The sequence below is a fragment of the Hakea prostrata genome, chromosome 4 (assembly GCF_041222555.1).
Source record: "Hakea prostrata isolate BN-2017 chromosome 4, UWA_Hpros_2, whole genome shotgun sequence".
In the NCBI taxonomy this organism is placed as follows: Eukaryota; Viridiplantae; Streptophyta; class Magnoliopsida; order Proteales; family Proteaceae; genus Hakea; species Hakea prostrata.
This window is the reverse complement of record NC_142603.1, coordinates 3,145,599-3,163,183: the sequence shown is the minus strand read 5'-3', so window position 1 is coordinate 3,163,183 and position 17,585 is coordinate 3,145,599. Positions and strand designations below refer to the sequence as shown.

The window sequence follows — 17,585 nt, the reverse complement described above, 5'->3', positions numbered from 1 at the left end:
CTTGAAAGAATACTTGTATATAATAACTGTGTGTAATTCATTTTATACATAATTACAATTTAGTGCAATTAACAAATGGTTGGATTGGATTGAGCTGGACTAGCCAAGAGAGTGAGGGACGGACCAAAACCCTACATAACATTGTCTAAGACAAATTAATCTGTAATCATACCCTTTGGTTGAAAAATTGAACTAAGCTAGCTTTTAGAGGTGGCTCACACATCTATTGTGTGGAGAGGCATGAAATGAGCACTGACCTAGCTCTACCCTAACAAATAGAGTTATGGACTCAAATAAACCATGGACCCCATTTCATTCCATTTTGCACACAAATCCTTTGCGTCCAAAATTTTTTTTTTTGGGGGAGGGACAAGGGCGCATTTTATATATAGGGGGTGGAGATATTACATATGCCATCAATAAGGATCGAATCACAACATTTTCACTAAAAGGTGTTGGTCTTACCAATTGAGCAACTTTGCGTTTGATGCATCTGCGTCCAAGATTTTGGGTACAATGCATCCAACTGTTAGATGGATGACATTTGGATGCAAAGATCTGGATCCTTTCAAGTCATGGGTTCTGTGTCCGAACCTATTATCCGACTGGAGTAGGTATATGCCAACCATATATTGATGTAGGCCCTACCTCTGTTTGAGACTTATGCCTTGAGATTTGGGGGTGCATCCTATTAAATAGCTTCAATGTTGTCGCAATGTCATGCGGTCTACAGTTCTGATCGAAACTTGTGGTTAAGAAAAAATCTTACTCACTCGTCTTGTGTAAATGAATTTCTTTTTAGTAAAGTTCAACTGTAAAACAAGTGGTTGAAATTTTACCTAGACCATAAGTTTCGATCTTAACCATAGGCTGCACGGTGCTGCCCAGCACCGAAGGAAATTCCCATATCCTATGGATTCACATCCTCTAACAGTGAATCCCGAGTCCCTCGTTCTCCCGGTAGCTCACCGCACCTCGAAAGGATTGAATCAGAGACATGAAATGAAAGCTACTTCACCGATTGACCCAAGAACCGGTAACCAAATGTAATTAACGGTAAGATGCCCCAACGGTCATATAAAATTTTGAATTTTGAGCCCGCTCAAGAGTCTAAGATCACAAAGAAGGGAAGAAAAAAGGAAAGAGAAAACAATTATCATCTTCTAGTCTACACCTGAGCATAACACGATAACCTTTCAGGACAAACAAGCATCCGCCATTGCCGAATTTCTAGATCTTGACTGTTCGAGAGTTTGGACAACTCGCTAGGTCAACCCAATGGAAGAGATGAATGCTTACACATCGGTTCGCGATTCAGAGGCCCCGATTTCCAATTCTTGTTTTTCCAGGGATCTCCATCTTGAGAAAGAACTACCTAGGGTTACTTCCTCGTTTGGATACGACGGTGTACCTTCCAGTGCTGGAAATCAAAATTTTAGTGTTGATGATGCAAATCCAGAAGATTCAACGCTGTGTCTTTGGGGTTCAAGGATTCTCCAAGTCGGTCTTGAGCGGGTTAACTGCACAGGTTAGTTTATGGTTTCTTAGTCTAGGAGCAAGGGTTTTGAATGGGGTTTTTCCTAGGGTTTCTGGATTTGCTCTAGGTCATTATTTTAGATTTTCTTGTCAAGATACCTCCCTCTGTCTCTCCCATTGATGACACTGCCAGTTTAAACACGTAGAAACCAGAAACAAGCATTTCGGAGACTGATATTTCTTTCATCCTTCATTTTGAGCTTGTAAACTCTCTTTGCTGATCAGAATTTCGATTATAAGGAGATCTGTTTCAATCATAGACATTAATATTTGTATATTATGCTTTTTTTAGTGACCAGAACGAATTTTCTCACTTTTATGAAGAATTAAGCGTTCATTTGCATTTCTACTGTACCAGAAGATATTGTGATGTTTGTCAATGCCGGTGGGGAGAAATTAACGGAAGAAGATGGCAGTCAGATCTTCAAGCCTGACATGTGCTTCCAGGGAGGGGATGTTTTTGGAACAAATGAGAGTATAATAAATGGGGGAGATTATCCCTCAATTTACCAGTCTGTACGACTTGGAAACTTCTTCTACCGTTTTGACAATCTTCCACCTGGAGATTATTTTGTTGATCTGCATTTTGCTGAGATTATAAACACAAATGGACCCAAGGGAATGAGAATCTTCAATGTCTACGTGCAGGAAGAGAAGGCAAGATACATTCAACCAAAGAAAGATTTACTTCAAATGTCTTCACTTCCATACACCCATTTATCAGTTTGTGAACTTCCTTTATTGTGCGTATGTGACAGGTTCTGTCTGAACTCGATATTTACTCCATTGTTGGATCCAATAGACCATTGCAGCTGGTTGATGCCAAGGTCTCTGTGGGTGAGGATGCTACAGTTATAATCAGGTTCGAAGGAGTTCATGGAAGCCCCCTGGTTAGTGGGATATGCATTAGGAGCGCACCAAAATCATCTGGTAATTATTTTCCGTTTAAATTTAATTATTGACATATCCCGACTCTTCTAAGACTTAGTTTTGGCTCTAATCGGAATGAGTGCAGCTAGTCAGGAAAGATCTGAGCACCTCATCTGCAAGCATTGCGCTGCTGATATTGAAATTCCTCTAGATCAGGTCAGTTGTTAGCAAAACATAAATGATACAATAAAACAGAGATTCAAAATTTCTAAAATGTTTGTATCCATTTTATTTTATCATTTGTTTGTATCTTTTTGGATTGTAACAGTCACTGTCTTGCAGAAGAAACTTATTCAGATGAAATCTACCACTAAGTATGAGAAAACGATAGAAGAATTGGCTACCCGATGCAAGATAAAAACAAATGAGTGCTATGAGGCTTGGATGTCTCTGACAGCTGCAAATGACCAGTTACAGAAGGTTAGGATGGATCTTGACAATAAGTGCTTTCAAACGCTCTCCTTAGGTAAGGGCTTTCTCACAGTATGTTTGTATTGGTCATCCAGATAATTAGGATGGTGTAACAGTGTGACTACAGTGATAGATATTTTTGCCAAAAATATCCACTTAAAAGGCGATCATAATATAGTTAAAATCAAATTATATGCTTAGTTTTCAAATGAAATGGAAAGGGGGGAAAGAAAGAAAAAAAAACCATCGAGGTGTAAACAGATTGTAACCAAAATGGTTAATATCATTTAGTTTAAACTAATTCTTACATATGTAGTCTATCAATTGATAACTGAGACTTTCTGTTTTTCAAAATATCCTCATTGTGTTTCCTGTACTTCTAGAGCAAGCCATGAATAAGCAAGCGACAGAACTGAAGGATGTCTGTAGTAGATATGAGCGTGAAAAGAAGTTTTGGATTGCTGCTGTTAATGATTTAGAAGGAAAATTAAAGGTAGAACAATTAGATTTGTAGAATGTCTAAGGCTCCCTCTCTATTTACCTGTTTTAGAGGGATTCATAACTCCCTATATACAAAATAATTTACTACTATCATTTGCAGATTCTGAAACACGACCATTCTAAACTCTCTTGTGAAGCTCATGAGTGTGCTGATTCAATTCCAGAACTGAATCAAATGGTCTTTGCTGTTGAGGCTCTAGGTAAGTTGGATTCTGCTGCTAATTAGAAGTTGGTAATGAAACTTGTGCATGTTATGATCTTACATAAAATCCCCTCGCAGTTGCACAGTGTGAGGATCTTAAAGTGAAGTATAGTGAAGAGCAGGCACAGAGAAAAAAGCTTTTCAATCAAATTCAGGATGCGAAAGGTATGTTTTCTTCTTGATCTTCAATCCTTTTCCTAAAGGGGGTGGGGTTTCCTGCACACCTCCCAGCAAAAGGATTGTAATGACTCGTAACTGGTTTTGTATGTCAACTGTATTTCAGGGAATATTAGGGTCTTCTGTCGGTGTCGTCCATTGAGTAAGGCAGAAGTTTCTGCTGGATATGCATCAGTTGTAGACTTTGATGCAGCTAAGGATGGAGAATTAGGGTTTCTATCCAGCAGTGTTGCAAAGAAGACCTTCAAATTTGACAAAGTCTATACACCTAAGGATGATCAAGGTATATACAACTTATGGTTATTTATTGGATTTGAAAAACACATCTGGAGATTTTGCAACTTACTATTTTTCTCTTTTCTTTCTTCTCCTTTTTTCTTTTCCTCATTGTATGTGTGGACAATTACAGCTTCTGTGTTTGCGGATGCCTCCCCCTTAGTAACTTCAGTGTTAGATGGATATAATGTATGTATATTTGCATACGGGCAGACGGGGACAGGAAAGACTTTTACAATGGAGGGTGTCGAGCAAAATCGAGGAGTGAACTACAGGACTCTGGATCAGTTGTTTAAAATAGCCAAGGAAAGGAGTGAGACTTTTACATATAATATATCTGTTAGCGTCCTTGAAGTGTACAATGAGCAGATCAGAGACTTGCTTGCCACATCACCATCATCAAAAAAGTAAGTCAGAAGAATAAATTGTTAGGTGTCCATTTAATTATTATGTCTTCAGCTGTTGAGAACTTTGTTTACCTTATACTTTAGGTTGGAGATACGGCAAGCTTCCGAAGGGGTTCATCATGTTCCAGGAATTGTTGAAGCCAAAGTTGAGAACATAAAGGAGGTCTGGGATGTGCTACAGGCTGGCAGTAATGCTAGGGCTGTTGGATCCAACAATGTGAATGAGCATAGTAGCCGGTCCCATTGGTTGGTGTCCTTCAAGATTTCCTGTACTTGTGATTATTTATTAGAATATTGTTTCTTCTTTAACTGTTTCTTTACTTGTTTCAGCATGCTTTGTATAATGGTAAGAGCAAAGAATCTGTTGAATGGGGAGTCCACCAAGAGCAAGCTTTGGCTTGTGGACTTAGCTGGCAGTGAAAGGCTCACGAAAACTGACGCACAAGGTGAGCGGCTTAAGGAAGCACAGAATATCAACAGATCACTTTCAGCCCTTGGGGATGTTATATCTGCTCTAGCAAACAAAAGCAGTCATATTCCATATAGGTATGCTGGTTTTATTTGTATGGCTGGACTAAGCCTTACCATTGTGTACTAATTTCCTTGACTACCTGGGACTTTTGCAGGAATTCCAAATTGACACATCTTCTTCAAGATTCATTAGGTAAGGTATTTTGTTTTGGTTTAAATTTTACATAAGCTTGATTAACTCCCTCCTCCCTTGGTGAATTCAAGTTTATTCTCCATCATTTTGATGTCATTTTTGTCTTTTGTTTTGGGTGAATCTATTTTCTATGAAGAATCCTTCATCAGCCAATTACATATTTGTTATCTTAATGCCAGGTGGTGATTCCAAAACTCTGATGTTTGTACAAATAAGCCCTTCAGAAAATGACTTAGGTGAGACGTTAAGTTCATTGAATTTTGCAACCCGCGTTCGAGGGGTTGAGTTGGGTCTTGCAAAGAAGCAAATTGACATGGGTGAACTTCAAAAGCTGAAAATGCTGGTATATGTCTTATGCCCTTAACATATTCTCTCTCTCTCTCTCTCTCTCTCTCTCTCTCTCTCTCTCTCTCTCTCTTTATTTTTATTTTTAATTCTAGACTACTTTCTTACATTGACAAGCCCTACCCTCAATACTTATCCTGAAAAAAAATATTTCCTTTTAGCTTGAAAAAGCAAAGCAAGAATCAAGATCAAAAGATGATTCACTGCGGAAGTTGCAAGATGACATTCAGAACCTGGAAAATAAGGCTACAAGCAAAGATCACCTTTGCAAAAGCCAACACGAAAAAGTAAAAGAACTTGAAAACCAGCTTGAGTTGAAAACAGAGTTGCACACCCAGCTGGAGAACCAGTGTCGGTATCTTGTGGAGAAAATGAAGGGAAGTGAACAAACTTGCATGGCTCTTCAACAAAAGGTTGCTCTCCAAAAAAGAGTTTTTTTTTTCATTTTGAGTTTCCTTTTTCTTTAATATGTGAGTGTTAAGCAGGTGTCTTGATATTTGACTTCCACCTTTGATATTTACTAGGTCAAGGAGTTCGAAAACAAGTTGAAAGAGAGAGAGAGTAACAGCAAGGAATCTATCAGTCTTCAACAGCAGGTTTCTGCAACAAACACAACTTTTCATTGTGAAAGATGCATATTTAGATATTTATGTTGGAACTATTAAAGGAATATCACAAGGGTAAACCTGGTACCAAAAGCACCCACTTGCAGAGTCCAAGAGCAATTTCCTAAGCAGCATTAACCCAGCAATTTATGCTGAGAGGCTGCTTTTGAATAGCTAGACCCAGGCTACAACTTGTAGTCCCCCTACCATTGCTTGAAGACCTGCCTGTTATGTTCGATACTATTGATTACTTATTTTTCTTTGCTCTGTTATGAACTAATGACAAAATGCTATTGCAATGTTGATTTTGTATTAGCACTCTCCTCCTCTGTCTCCATAATTAAATATGAGAGATAATAAGGATGATGTTTATTATTATTAACAAGCTTCCTGGTTTTACACAGGTCAAATACCTTGAAGACAAGCTCAAAGAGAGAGAACTTCAGTTTGACTCTGATTCTATGACCCTCAGGCGTAAGGTTGTTACAACTAGAGAAGGCATTTGTACTCTGGTCAGCAAATGGATGCTACAAACTACTAATTTTTGTTCTGACATGTTGCCCAGGTCAAGGAACTAGAGAGCCAGCTGAAAGAAGGACAACATAAGGTCAAGGTGAACATTTTATCTACTGATGCTTTTTTGACCTGGACTTTTTGCAAGAATGTACCTACAGTATTGAGATGGAGTCTTTGAGATAGAACCCAATGTTGGTCACTCATCAAGAAGCTACTGTGCTTACTTCAAGTTCAAATATTATGGCAGGTTAAGGAGCTTGAAGACAAACTCAAAGAGCGAGAACAACAAGTGGAGTCTATGCTACTTCTTAGTGCAACAAGCAAGTCTGGAGTAGTAGCAGCTAGCCCAAATGAAGGGAAAGCCCTGTCCAGAGAAGAATCCGTGTGTGAAACAGATCCCCATATTCTAAGGAGCTCAAGTTCAATCAATCGCCCAATGAATCAGGAGTCTGTTTTGCTACGTGGCACTGAATCTCTCCGTGAGATCAGAAGGAAAAGAGATAGTAGAAGTGGAGAAGCGGAGAATATTTACTTCCCACCAAATCCTTCACATGAGAAGAAGATAGTGCCAGCAGTGCTTGGCAAAGTCAGAAAAATTGATCCAGTTAAACCATTGACAAGAGTTGTCAGAACAACCAGACCTAGTAATGCTGCTCAATTGATGTTTCCTCGTGGCAGGATCAACAGAGATCAGGTCCAAGGAATCAAGGAGAAAGATAAGACAAGGGGATGGTCAAGATAGTGAAGTAAGTAGCCTTAAAGTGAAGATATGGAAATTGGTTCCCATGAGCTAAAGATTGTAGCTCAGTTGTGGCTTGAAACAGGTGGCAATGCTTTTGCTTATAGTTTTGACCAGTGCTTGGTTTCCATTTTCTTCTTTTTTGTATTGATTTTTCTTTTTGTTTCTGTACTTACTTGCCATGATAATATTGGATGGCCTTCTATTTGTACTGTAACTCAAATGGGAAGATTTTTATTTCCCATTTTCATTGAGCACTTCGAAAATTGGAGCATGAGGTAAAGAGAGAGAAAAGCTGAAAAATAGCATCTAACATTTGGAATATATGCGAACTAAAACTTACAGACAAAATCTGTATCTCAACACAGAAATAAGTTGATCACCGTGGCATAGTCCAAACATACATGGATTTGATAGTCAGTTGTATTGCTCCTTTGATCCCGTGGAGAAGGCAATCTGGTTTTCATAAAGGATAATTGAAGCCTTGCCACCTCTATAATAGGGTGAGAAAGAAGGTGAAAGAAGAAAAAGGGGTTTGGGAGATAACGGTTCAGATATCCAAGTGAACAAGACTTTTGGTACAATGATGACAGTCTTTTATGCAGAGACCATAATATCAAGGAGGCCTCAGTTCAACCCTCCGGGTCGTGCTAATTGCGTATTGAGCTGCTTACTGTCCAGATCAATTCTATGGTGCGAATCTCGACCACTTGTTTTGATTTTTTTTTCCTAACTATACTATTAACCCAAAAAAAATATATTTAAATGCAATACCAGAAACGACAAAATAATTTTTAATGGGCCTAGGCCCATCCCATGGACCATTGACCCGGATGATACAAAACAAAGTAATAGATGAAGGGACCAAACCCGTGGAGATTTTTTGTAATTGTAGCCTATTGATTTGGAACTGAAGAGATAAGCAAAGGAAGTACGCGTTTGAGATGGCTCAGAAATTGGAAATTATCACGAACTGGAGAGTGAAGAAGAAGTAGAAGCTAGTGAGGATGCAAGGAGGCATTTTCTGTCCTTTCAACTGCTACAATTCTTCTTCATCATCATCACTTTCAGCTGTTTACACGAACATTACCAAAAATCTGGAAACATCACAACCATCACCATCTCTTTCCTTCACTCTTTTTGTTGGATGTTTTACTAAATTTTATTGTCTCAAAACCCATGATTTTTTGCTGGCCTGCTATGTAATTAATGTGTATCACTTGCAACAAACGGTCGAGATATTAAGATTTCAATCTCGATCGTTGATTTCCGAAAAGTGTGAAATTGTGAAACGGACTATCAAGATCTCAATCTTTCGCAGCACGGTGCCGCGCATTAATTCCATCGCACTAAAGTTGAGTCCCAACTCTCACTAGACGTCGTATAAGGAAAGAAGTAGGAGAAAGAGGAAAGCCAATGATGAGAAATGAACAGTTCAAGTAGACCACATTGAGTAAGCCATAAGGCTTGACCTAGTTTCACTGGGACGGGATTGAGCCAAAAGTGCACAAAGCAACATGCGTAGAGTAAACGCACTCAAGGATAGAATCCCAATCTCGGTAGGCAAGGGGATACAAAAGGAAGGGGATCTAGAGAAAGAGATGTATGCTGGAGTGGGCATGGCATTTGTCACATTGCTTGACGTAGTTTGTCACATCGTCCTGCATGGTCGGCCAATGGTATCCCTTCCGCATTATCTTGTCTGCTAATGCTCGAGCTCCAATGTGTGCTCCGCAAATCATTTCTTCATGAACTTTTCGTAATGCTAAACATCGAAGGAGTGGTCGAGTTACTGATTTCTTGTATAACTGTCCTCTTTTGATTGTATATCGTGTGGCTCTTTGTTTCATAGTTCGAGCCTTTTCTGGTTCTTTGATAATTGACCGTGTTCTAGATATTGGATGATAGGACTCATCCAACTCTCTTCAATTTGTAGCTTCGACCAGACATATGTTCGGACTCACGATTTCTTCTAAATAGATTGAAGACTTTGTAATGTCTAGTCTTTCTGATGCTAGACGAGAAAGTGCGTTAGCCTGGTTGTTCTCTACTCGAGGTACTTGCGTGATTAATAGGTCCTTGAAATGTTGCCTGTATTGGTCAACCAGACCAAGATATTTGCTCATCTTCTTTTTTTTCCGCTTAATGTCCCTTATACTTGATTCCCAATTAATTGCGAATCACTTCTGGAAACTAGGACCCTTCAAAACTCCGAATCATAAAAGGATTCAAATCCCAAAGATCACACAAACTAGAAGAAAGCTCACCCTAGGGATCCAACGATTCATATCCCTAAGGTAAAATCTATATAAAAACCTAAGTCCTTACGCCTTTTGAGTGACATTTTTACTAATTTGATTGTCAGACGCAGCTTCCCGATCACCCTTCGTTTAACCCTTTGGGTTACGACGGTCAAGCAGATCTCAGATGCATCACCCAGTAGGTGGCAAAAAAATAAAAATCAAATTCTACCAGTGAAAGGTAAAATATGTACGTTTTAGGGTTTATCTATCTGGTTTCTCATAAAAGGAATCTTGGGTAAAATTTTTGGCCTTCTCATCGTTAGTCATTGACAGTTTGACAAGAAGTCTGATGATGCAAACCCTCTCTCTTCTCAACAACACTTCTCCATGAAATGTAACCCCACATGCCATTCACGTAAATCACGCCGTTCATGATCCACCTCTCTCTCTATATATGTCACTCTTTAACCTTTAGATTCAATAATGGCGGATGACTATCCAATTATCTTTATATTCACTCTTTGACCTCTAGTTTCACTACAAAACTAACCATTGTTCCTGTGTTCTCCACGTCCAGGAGTAATCTAGAAAAGAAAAGACGGAGAGGGTAACTGTTTCTGGGCAACTCAACATGTAACATGATTCCCTCAGAAGAAGGAGAAGAAGGCAACTTGATGAACGAAGCCATGAAGTACATGACGAGAAGTAGTTGACACAGGAGAATAAAAGAGGCTACCCAACAAGGAATGAAACCGTGATCTCAGACTTGAGTGTTTCTTTTTGTTTGTTTCTATTTGTTTCATGTTCAAATTTTCGCTGGAAAAAGGAAAGCTAGGAAGGATAAGAGAAAATTCAAAAACCAAAAGACAAAAGCTTTATTAGGATGGAATTGATAGACCCACTAAACCATCATAACCATCACCAACAAGCCAACCACCACCACCACCAACCAACCTGCATCTCACAAACAGAAATGCTGAGTGCTGAGAAAGAGAAAATTTCACCATTAATTACTCATATGTGTGAGAAAAGCTTAAGAAAACCAATGTCAAATTGAGAAATACTTCTAAAACTTTTTTCTGGCTTTATTCCTGGATCCTGAATGGTACAACTTTTATCCTCTCTCTCTTCTATTGGAGGGAGACAATAGATACGTTACTATCTGTAGCAGCAGCCACAGTACCAGTAGAGTACTACACATTTATTCTCAGAGGGATGCTTGACGCTGCTACTACTGCGTACCACTGCAAAGCTCTTCGCTCGATGATACCCAGATACAAGAAACTATCTGTAGCAGCGGCCACAGTACCAGTAAGACTACGTTTTCATTCTCAGAGACAGATGCTTGATAGTTGATGCTACTGCAAAGATATGTTTTTGCTCGATGATGCCTTCCAAATAAAAGAAAGACACGTTTGCCATGCAATAGTATTAGCACACACACTCTCTCTACCTTGTAAGAATTAATTGATATCGAAGGCAGTTCATGTACAGACTCCATCAATGCAGGTCTGCAAACATGCACTTAACATTTGAATGATAGAAAGAGAGATCAAGGGAGGCATGCTTCTTTGGCATTGAGTAGGGTCTAGGCCTACGCAGGTGCAGTTTTTGAGGACTGAGGTAGATCATGAGTCTCATAAGGAGAGACTCAGAGAGAAGGTTTCTTAAAAAAGACTAAACATAAAACAAATCAAAGATATATAGCAACAGATATGACATGACACTAATCTATTCTAACTTCATAGAAGTTCTCAAATCCAGATCGGATTAACCATTGCTGCAGGTTTCCCGAAGAACAGATCTCTTCCTCAGCAGAAGTGATCTTACTCTTAAGAAAGTTTCGCATTCAAGACATCTTTACCTTCATATCTGATCCTCCTTAGGATTCACATGTCTTGCACCAGGCGGATTGTAAGGAGAGAGTATAAAAAATACAGTTTAGAGACTTACTTTAAACCTGAGTTTCATTATTGCATTTTCAACCATAAACAGCATAGACAGAAATCTTCCTAGATCTTTGGAACTGAAGGAAAAAAAAATAAAAATAAAAAGAAGAAGAAGACGACGGAGAAATATACATTGAGGAAAACTACAACCATATGACCTTCACAATCTCTCTTTCTTTCACCAACTAATAAAATAGATCAAATCAGACATTCAGGAAAAGTTAGAACGAAAGAAGAAAAAGAATAATATCTTTGTTGATGGGTTCCCCCTTCTTTTGAATTTGGTTTCACTTTCTTATATCTATCGTATCTCTTTCCCTACTCTTGTATTAGGGCAACTCACTGAACTGATGCAAATTCGTCCATGCTTGAATTCCATTCCAGTTGCTCGAGTTATCGTTTTCGTTGCTTCCACTGTTGCTGTTCTTGGTGTTGGTCGTGGCTGTGGAAGGTGGGGTAGTGTAAGAGTTCTCAAAGAACCAATCGGTTATAGTAGTACTACCACTCATGCCCTTCTCTTTGGTCGTGAGATTATCAACTGCTGAAACCTGTTGTTTGGACATACCCAGATTCTGAAATGTAATGGAATCTCGTTTCTGTGTCTGAGTTTCAGGTACAACAGTTAGAGGAAAAGCTGTAGTAACACCTTCTCCACCCTTAGGTGATGCTTCTCCACCAAAAAGTGTAGCTAATCTCTGTTGCTGCAACTTCCAGTGAAGGTCTTGATTGATACAGCTCAAAGATTCAATCGAAGATGCAAGGCTACTGTGGACATTCATGGAACCCATTTCCCTAATCCCGCCATCGGATTTGAAATCCCCACCCCCAAGCCCAGCTGGGTAGCTGCTTAAGTTGAAACCCATTAAAGACCCAGAAGTAGCTGCGGCAGCTCCAGCAGAATCAATATCGAAACTGGAAGGATTAATGGTTGCAGCAGCAGCAGCTGTCGATAAGTTTTCCCCTAGAGAGACGAACTGATGATTGTTAGTAGTATTATAAACAGGGGAAGAATGAAGTATAGAGAAAGGAAGCTCTCCACCCCCACCAACACCAACACCGCCAAGCTGGAAATCCATGGCCGGAGAAAGTCCTTGAAAGAGCTTGAATCCACCGGAGTGAGATGATGTCGTGGAATCCTTTGAATCACCACAAGAAACCCTGGAAGTCGATTTAGTACTTCTTTTGTTCTTGCGACAACCACCACCAATGGGAACGTTGCGTAGAGCACCTCCTTTGGTCCAGTACCTCCTGCAAGTCTTGCAGAAATGCCGTGGCTGGGTGAGGCTGTAATTGTTGTAGTAACAGAATTTGGTGTTGGGTGAATCGCATCTAGGGCATTTCATGGGTGGTTCTGGTGGCTTTAAGGTTACAGGCTTATCCTCACTGGTCGGAATATTATCTGCAGACATAATTCCAGTGAAGATGAAGAAGGCTAACCAGAACCAGGAGAGAAGAGAAGCAAAAAAAAGGGAAGCACAGAGCAGATATATTAAGTGGTGGATTAGGCTGTCAAATTTCAGTGTCCTCTGGAAGAAGCAAAGTGAAGCTAATCAATTGAATTCAATTCAATTGGTCTTCTGCATGTGGCTGAGAGGTAATGGGTAGTTGATGGCTACCTGTGATCTCCATCAAAGAGGGGTTTTGAAATGGGTTTTTTCCCTTTTTCTTTTCTGGCTTCAAGAGATTGTCTAGCTCTCATAGAATAAATAAAGACAAAAAGAGAGACTGCACACAGTTATCGAGAGAGTGATGCCTGGAACCTGGGTTGTAATCTGATCCTGCACTGGGGGCGTAACTGAATAACTGTTCAGAATCATAAGTTCATAACAAAACAAATAGGATATTTATGTAAGAGGGTTTGTTGATAAAAGTCATGATAAAACCCTAAAAGTAGCAAACATGCATGGTGTAGGAATACTCCATACAAGGACAATTGGGTAAATTAACAATTCTGAATGATACATAAGGAACACTTGCCACTTCTAGCATGGTTAAAAGGCATGGCATCTTAGCTATATTAATCTCAAACAATATTTAAGCAACTGACAGGAGTAGTAGAAGCAGATGTACTAGTACTACCACAATACTGCTACTAGTAGACTAAGTAGTATAGGGGACTGGAGAAAGGGTTCACAGTGAGGGAACAGCAGCAGTGGCTCTGCTAAAAATGGCAGTAGCTTTGTCTAGTCTTTACTGTCACGTCTCTTTTAACCAATGGATTCCCATCTTCCAGGCTTCCAGCTGCCTTCTGCTTGTCTACAGCAACTTATGAGCTCCACCCCAGCAACAGCAACAGTAACAGTAACAGACAGCACCAACTAACAAAACCAGCCCATTTGTTTGGCAAGAGAAGGGTAAAAATGAAAAGGAGTGGAAATTTTTTTTCATTGTGTTTTATTGTCAATTGGTAGAGGATATAGAAATTAAAATTTATAATATTTGGTTTATTAAAAATAAAAATTGTGTGTGTGTGGGGGGGTGGAAACCCATGTCATTGTTTACTCTTGGCAAACTAGTCTCAAGATGACTCGCACAAGAGAGTAAAATTTCATGTCAGTTTAGTGGAGAATAGCGAAGTCAAGTATATAGCGTAGGGTTGCTCACAGAGTGGGTGAGTAGGCTTGGTGGCCAAAAGATGAAAAAAATTAGGCTGAATGCCATCATTTGATGGCGTATTTGACTCAGTTATTTTTTTTGGCTGTGGATGGAAGTAAATAAACGACAGGTAGAGGATGAGAGAGATTAGGGAGATTATTAAAGTAGACCTTTTGATTACTATTTTTTTTTTTTTTTTTAGGTAGACCTTTTGATTACTATTTACTAACGAAGAACCAGATGGAGCTGACGAGAAAGTCAGAAAAGTGCTTATGAGAAAGGCCATTTGCTTATCCAAACTTCCTAAATCCGAAAGTCTTAACGGTCCTGATCATCCTCCAATATTTAGTTTCCCTTTATATCGTTTCTGTGAAATTCTGGGTATTAATGTCTGATGTCTCTCTTGGGTCTGAGGATCTCGAACACTCTTGTATAGAGAGAGAGAGAGAGAGATCTGTGAACCCAATAACAAGTACCCAATAAGCAGAGTTGGATGTAGATGGCACAGGGTGCTTTCCTGGTTCTGGTCCACTCATATAGTCTCAGTTGTCTATCACATGTATGACAGATGGACTGACCGTTCCTCTTCAATTGGTTATGGTTGTAAATTAATGGGTATCAAGCTAAACGGCTCTTCTTTCCATGACCATGATCTATCTGGATGATTACAAGTCTTAACTGGACTCCATGTTTGTAACTCTAATCGCCCAACTGTGTGCGTGTATAATAACTCAAGGTTCATCTTTCTCTCTCAAGCTATCTGAAAAGTGATAGTTGTTTCTATCAATCGACTCTGTGAGTATAGATCTAGAGAGAAGCTAGGAAGATGCATGGACCCGTGAAGGTGAAAGGATTCTGGATGGATTCCCGTGAGACCATAACCAGAAAACACCTGACTAGTATCACGAATTCACGATTCAATACTACTGTTCACTCCCTCTTTGCATATATCATTTGGATTAACTACTTATTTGCTTAATTAAGAGATGGGATCACAAGGATTCCAAATAGAAGATTCAGGTGAAAAAGACTGCGTCTCTATCCAATTCCAGAACTGGATTGGAACTGAGTCATGCTTACCCGATAATGTGTTATGTTGTGTACGGCAGAAGAGAAGAGTTATTCTGGGTTTGTTCTGGCTGGTTCTCATCCAATTCCAGTAACTGTTAGACCTGAAAAACATTGGGAAGAAACTTCGGATTTTTTGAATCTGTTTTCATTGCATGCAGGTTTGTTGGGGAGATCCAACAACTGGGGAAGTTTGGTTAATGCATTATGTTCACATGTGATTACCAGCTGGGTTCTCCATCAGCATCAACCTTCATGTGACCCAGCTTGCCTCATTGCCCAACAATTGCTTCCAGCAACGATGAAACTGAAGGGTTTGATGAATCTTCTGTAACCAATCCCTGAATCTAAAAACAACACAATCAACAAGCCACTGGATTTAAAATTAGAAAAAAAATATGACAATAACACTTGCTGCTTTCTGTTGCAGGAATCTTGTTGTTGTTGGGATTGTAAATCAGGGCATTGTTGAAGGTGATCAACCGCACATCTGAGGCAAAATCAAGAGGTGATGCATAGCATAGATGTTCTTATCTTGTCATGAAGACCCAAGCCAATAACGTCAACGGGGGTGTGAAAAATCCACCATGCTTATGCTTCATCAGCTTCAACAAGATCTGTTCGCCATTCAGGGCTAGACCGACAGAGGGTGAGTTTCACCGTTCGGTTCGGCTTGGTTCGATCAATGAACCAAACCGATAAACCGGTTTATACTCTTTACTGACAGTAGTACTGGAACTTCTATGAACTGACCCAGTACTTCTAATCAGTTCATAGAAGATTCAGTTCCACAGCGGCTATTAAATTCTTGGAATTATGTCTTAATGAGAAAATTCTTTACAGGTATGGAAATTGTATCAATACAAAAACTGTCAATTATCAAGCAAATGGGTTTGTGGTAAAACGAAGAAATACTATTTTTAGTGTGAGATCAGAGATCAGCCTACTATATGGAACTAAATTTGTTAAATATGCAAGGGAATCATCATCGTCATCATCATCAGTATTATGGAAAAAGGGTTTGTAAAATGGAAACTCTACTTAACTTGAGATCTTTCTTATGGAAGGCAAGTCATGGAAAACAACCTTTTCTTTACAACTCCATCTTGCCTTTATCAATGAAATTACTTTAAAAAAAAATTCTTCTGTCAACATTTGTGTCAAAACAATCCAAATTAAATTGCTTTGTTAACCATGAAACGAATACCTTTGCTACCAGTACTTTTGGTTTGAATAGGGTTTGATGGCATGTTCCACCTAGTGCAGATGCTCTCCATTCAACTGTCGGTCCTTGTATCCCCACTTTCACAAATGAGCTTACCCGTGTACCATGAACAGGCTTGTGTTAGACTCACTGTGAAGGTGGGAGGATGGGTGGACAGCTCACCTAGGTGGATGGAATCTAAACTCTATTCTATTGATAACTTGTTTTCATCCTTCAGATTTGTTAGTATGGAGAGTCTAATATAAGTCTTTATTTGACTAGAAAAAAATGTGTTTGATCATTGAATATAGAACATATAAACCCTGTACTAATTTATAGTTATACATAATTTGCCATAAATGTTATAATTATAAATTATTTTCAACATTTTGATACAATAGGTGAAGAGGTCCTGCCTTGATCCATATTGGGCCACAACTCTTCCGAAGCTGCGAGAGAAGAATCTGTTACAACAATGTCCATTCAAGAACACACTCGACTAAGTGTAAGCACTTGCGTCTTCCTTCCATGTTAGAAACTAAACACCACTCTCTCTCAAGCCGTTCTTAATATTTGTATTTTCATCGGCCTTTCTTAAATAAAGACAGTCTTTCGTAAACGGTATCACATGTAGACCTATAAATGGATAGCTAAAATCTGCCTTCAAATTCGCATCCATATTCGTTTAAAGGTGTCTGTATCAAGAATTTTTCTTATTGAAAAATATCTGTATTTGTCCGCTAAGCAATAAAATTCAGATTTGAATAATTGCTAATCCGGATGGAGTTAAGTATTCAACATATTTTCTCAAAAATAATTGGATTCTAAAGCTGATAATTGGAAATCTAAAATTATCCAGTGAAAGTAAAATATTAAATAAATTTCTCTAGAAAAGGGTTGATAATCGATAACAAGAAATTGGAAATTAAAAAAAAAATGACAATCACCAATCAATAATGGATAGGTTATTGGATCCGATTATTTTCAAATCCAATAAAGTTCTAGATTTGGATTTGGATTCAGATAGCAGGTTTGCTAATCAAATTTGAATTCGATACTACTGTATCCAAACCGAATACGAATTGGTTTACAGGTCTTATGACACACAAACAAGAATGTATTTCAACTAATGTCTATTATTTGTGTCAGTTCCTGATATATATATATATATATATATATATATATATATATATATATATATATATATATATATTAGA

The 17,585-nt window shown here is 38.8% G+C and overlaps 2 protein-coding genes across 3 annotated transcripts; one reads left to right on the top strand and one right to left on the bottom strand.

The window, feature by feature from the left end:
• The first annotated feature begins 1,109 nt into the window (after positions 1–1,109).
• On the top strand, positions 1,110–7,689 carry LOC149017094 (Di-glucose binding protein with Kinesin motor domain-containing protein). Of its 2 annotated transcripts, none has more exons than XM_089151408.1 (19): positions 1,110–1,528; positions 1,898–2,193; positions 2,295–2,466; positions 2,552–2,622; positions 2,749–2,932; positions 3,261–3,370; positions 3,479–3,578; positions 3,659–3,745; positions 3,864–4,040; positions 4,167–4,440; positions 4,525–4,686; positions 4,771–4,986; positions 5,067–5,104; positions 5,284–5,447; positions 5,611–5,862; positions 5,974–6,045; positions 6,459–6,533; positions 6,620–6,667; positions 6,818–7,689. In XM_089151408.1, exons 1-19 carry the CDS (start codon positions 1,279–1,281, stop codon positions 7,310–7,312), a joined length of 3,243 nt encoding a protein of 1,080 aa, XP_089007534.1. In that variant the 5' UTR covers positions 1,110–1,278; the 3' UTR covers positions 7,313–7,689. The 2 variants fall into 2 exon arrangements, with proteins under 2 accessions (XP_089007534.1, XP_089007533.1); XM_089151407.1 differs by having other exon boundaries at positions 1,895–2,193; positions 6,818–7,688.
• Positions 7,690–11,517: 3,828 nt separating this feature from the next.
• On the bottom strand, positions 11,518–13,233 carry LOC149017093 (dof zinc finger protein DOF5.7-like). Its single transcript, XM_089151410.1, has one exon. It carries the CDS (start codon positions 12,908–12,910, stop codon positions 11,831–11,833), a length of 1,080 nt encoding a protein of 359 aa, XP_089007536.1. The 5' UTR covers positions 12,911–13,233; the 3' UTR covers positions 11,518–11,830.
• Between the last annotated feature and the right edge of the window lie 4,352 nt (positions 13,234–17,585).

What these genes read in the sequence shown, in the direction of transcription:
- LOC149017093 (XM_089151410.1), bottom strand. Translation starts at nt 12,910, where the DNA reads ATGTCTGCAGATAATATTCCGACCAGTGAGGATAAGCCTGTAACCTTA.
- LOC149017094 (XM_089151407.1), top strand. Translation starts at nt 1,279, where the DNA reads ATGGAAGAGATGAATGCTTACACATCGGTTCGCGATTCAGAGGCCCCG. An exon ending in GAGCGCACCAAAATCATCTG is followed by an intron (nt 2,467 to 2,551) that starts GTAATTATTTTC and finishes GAATGAGTGCAG; the next exon opens with CTAGTCAGGAAAGATCTGAG. An exon ending in TCTTCTTCAAGATTCATTAG is followed by an intron (nt 5,105 to 5,283) that starts GTAAGGTATTTT and finishes TCTTAATGCCAG; the next exon opens with GTGGTGATTCCAAAACTCTG.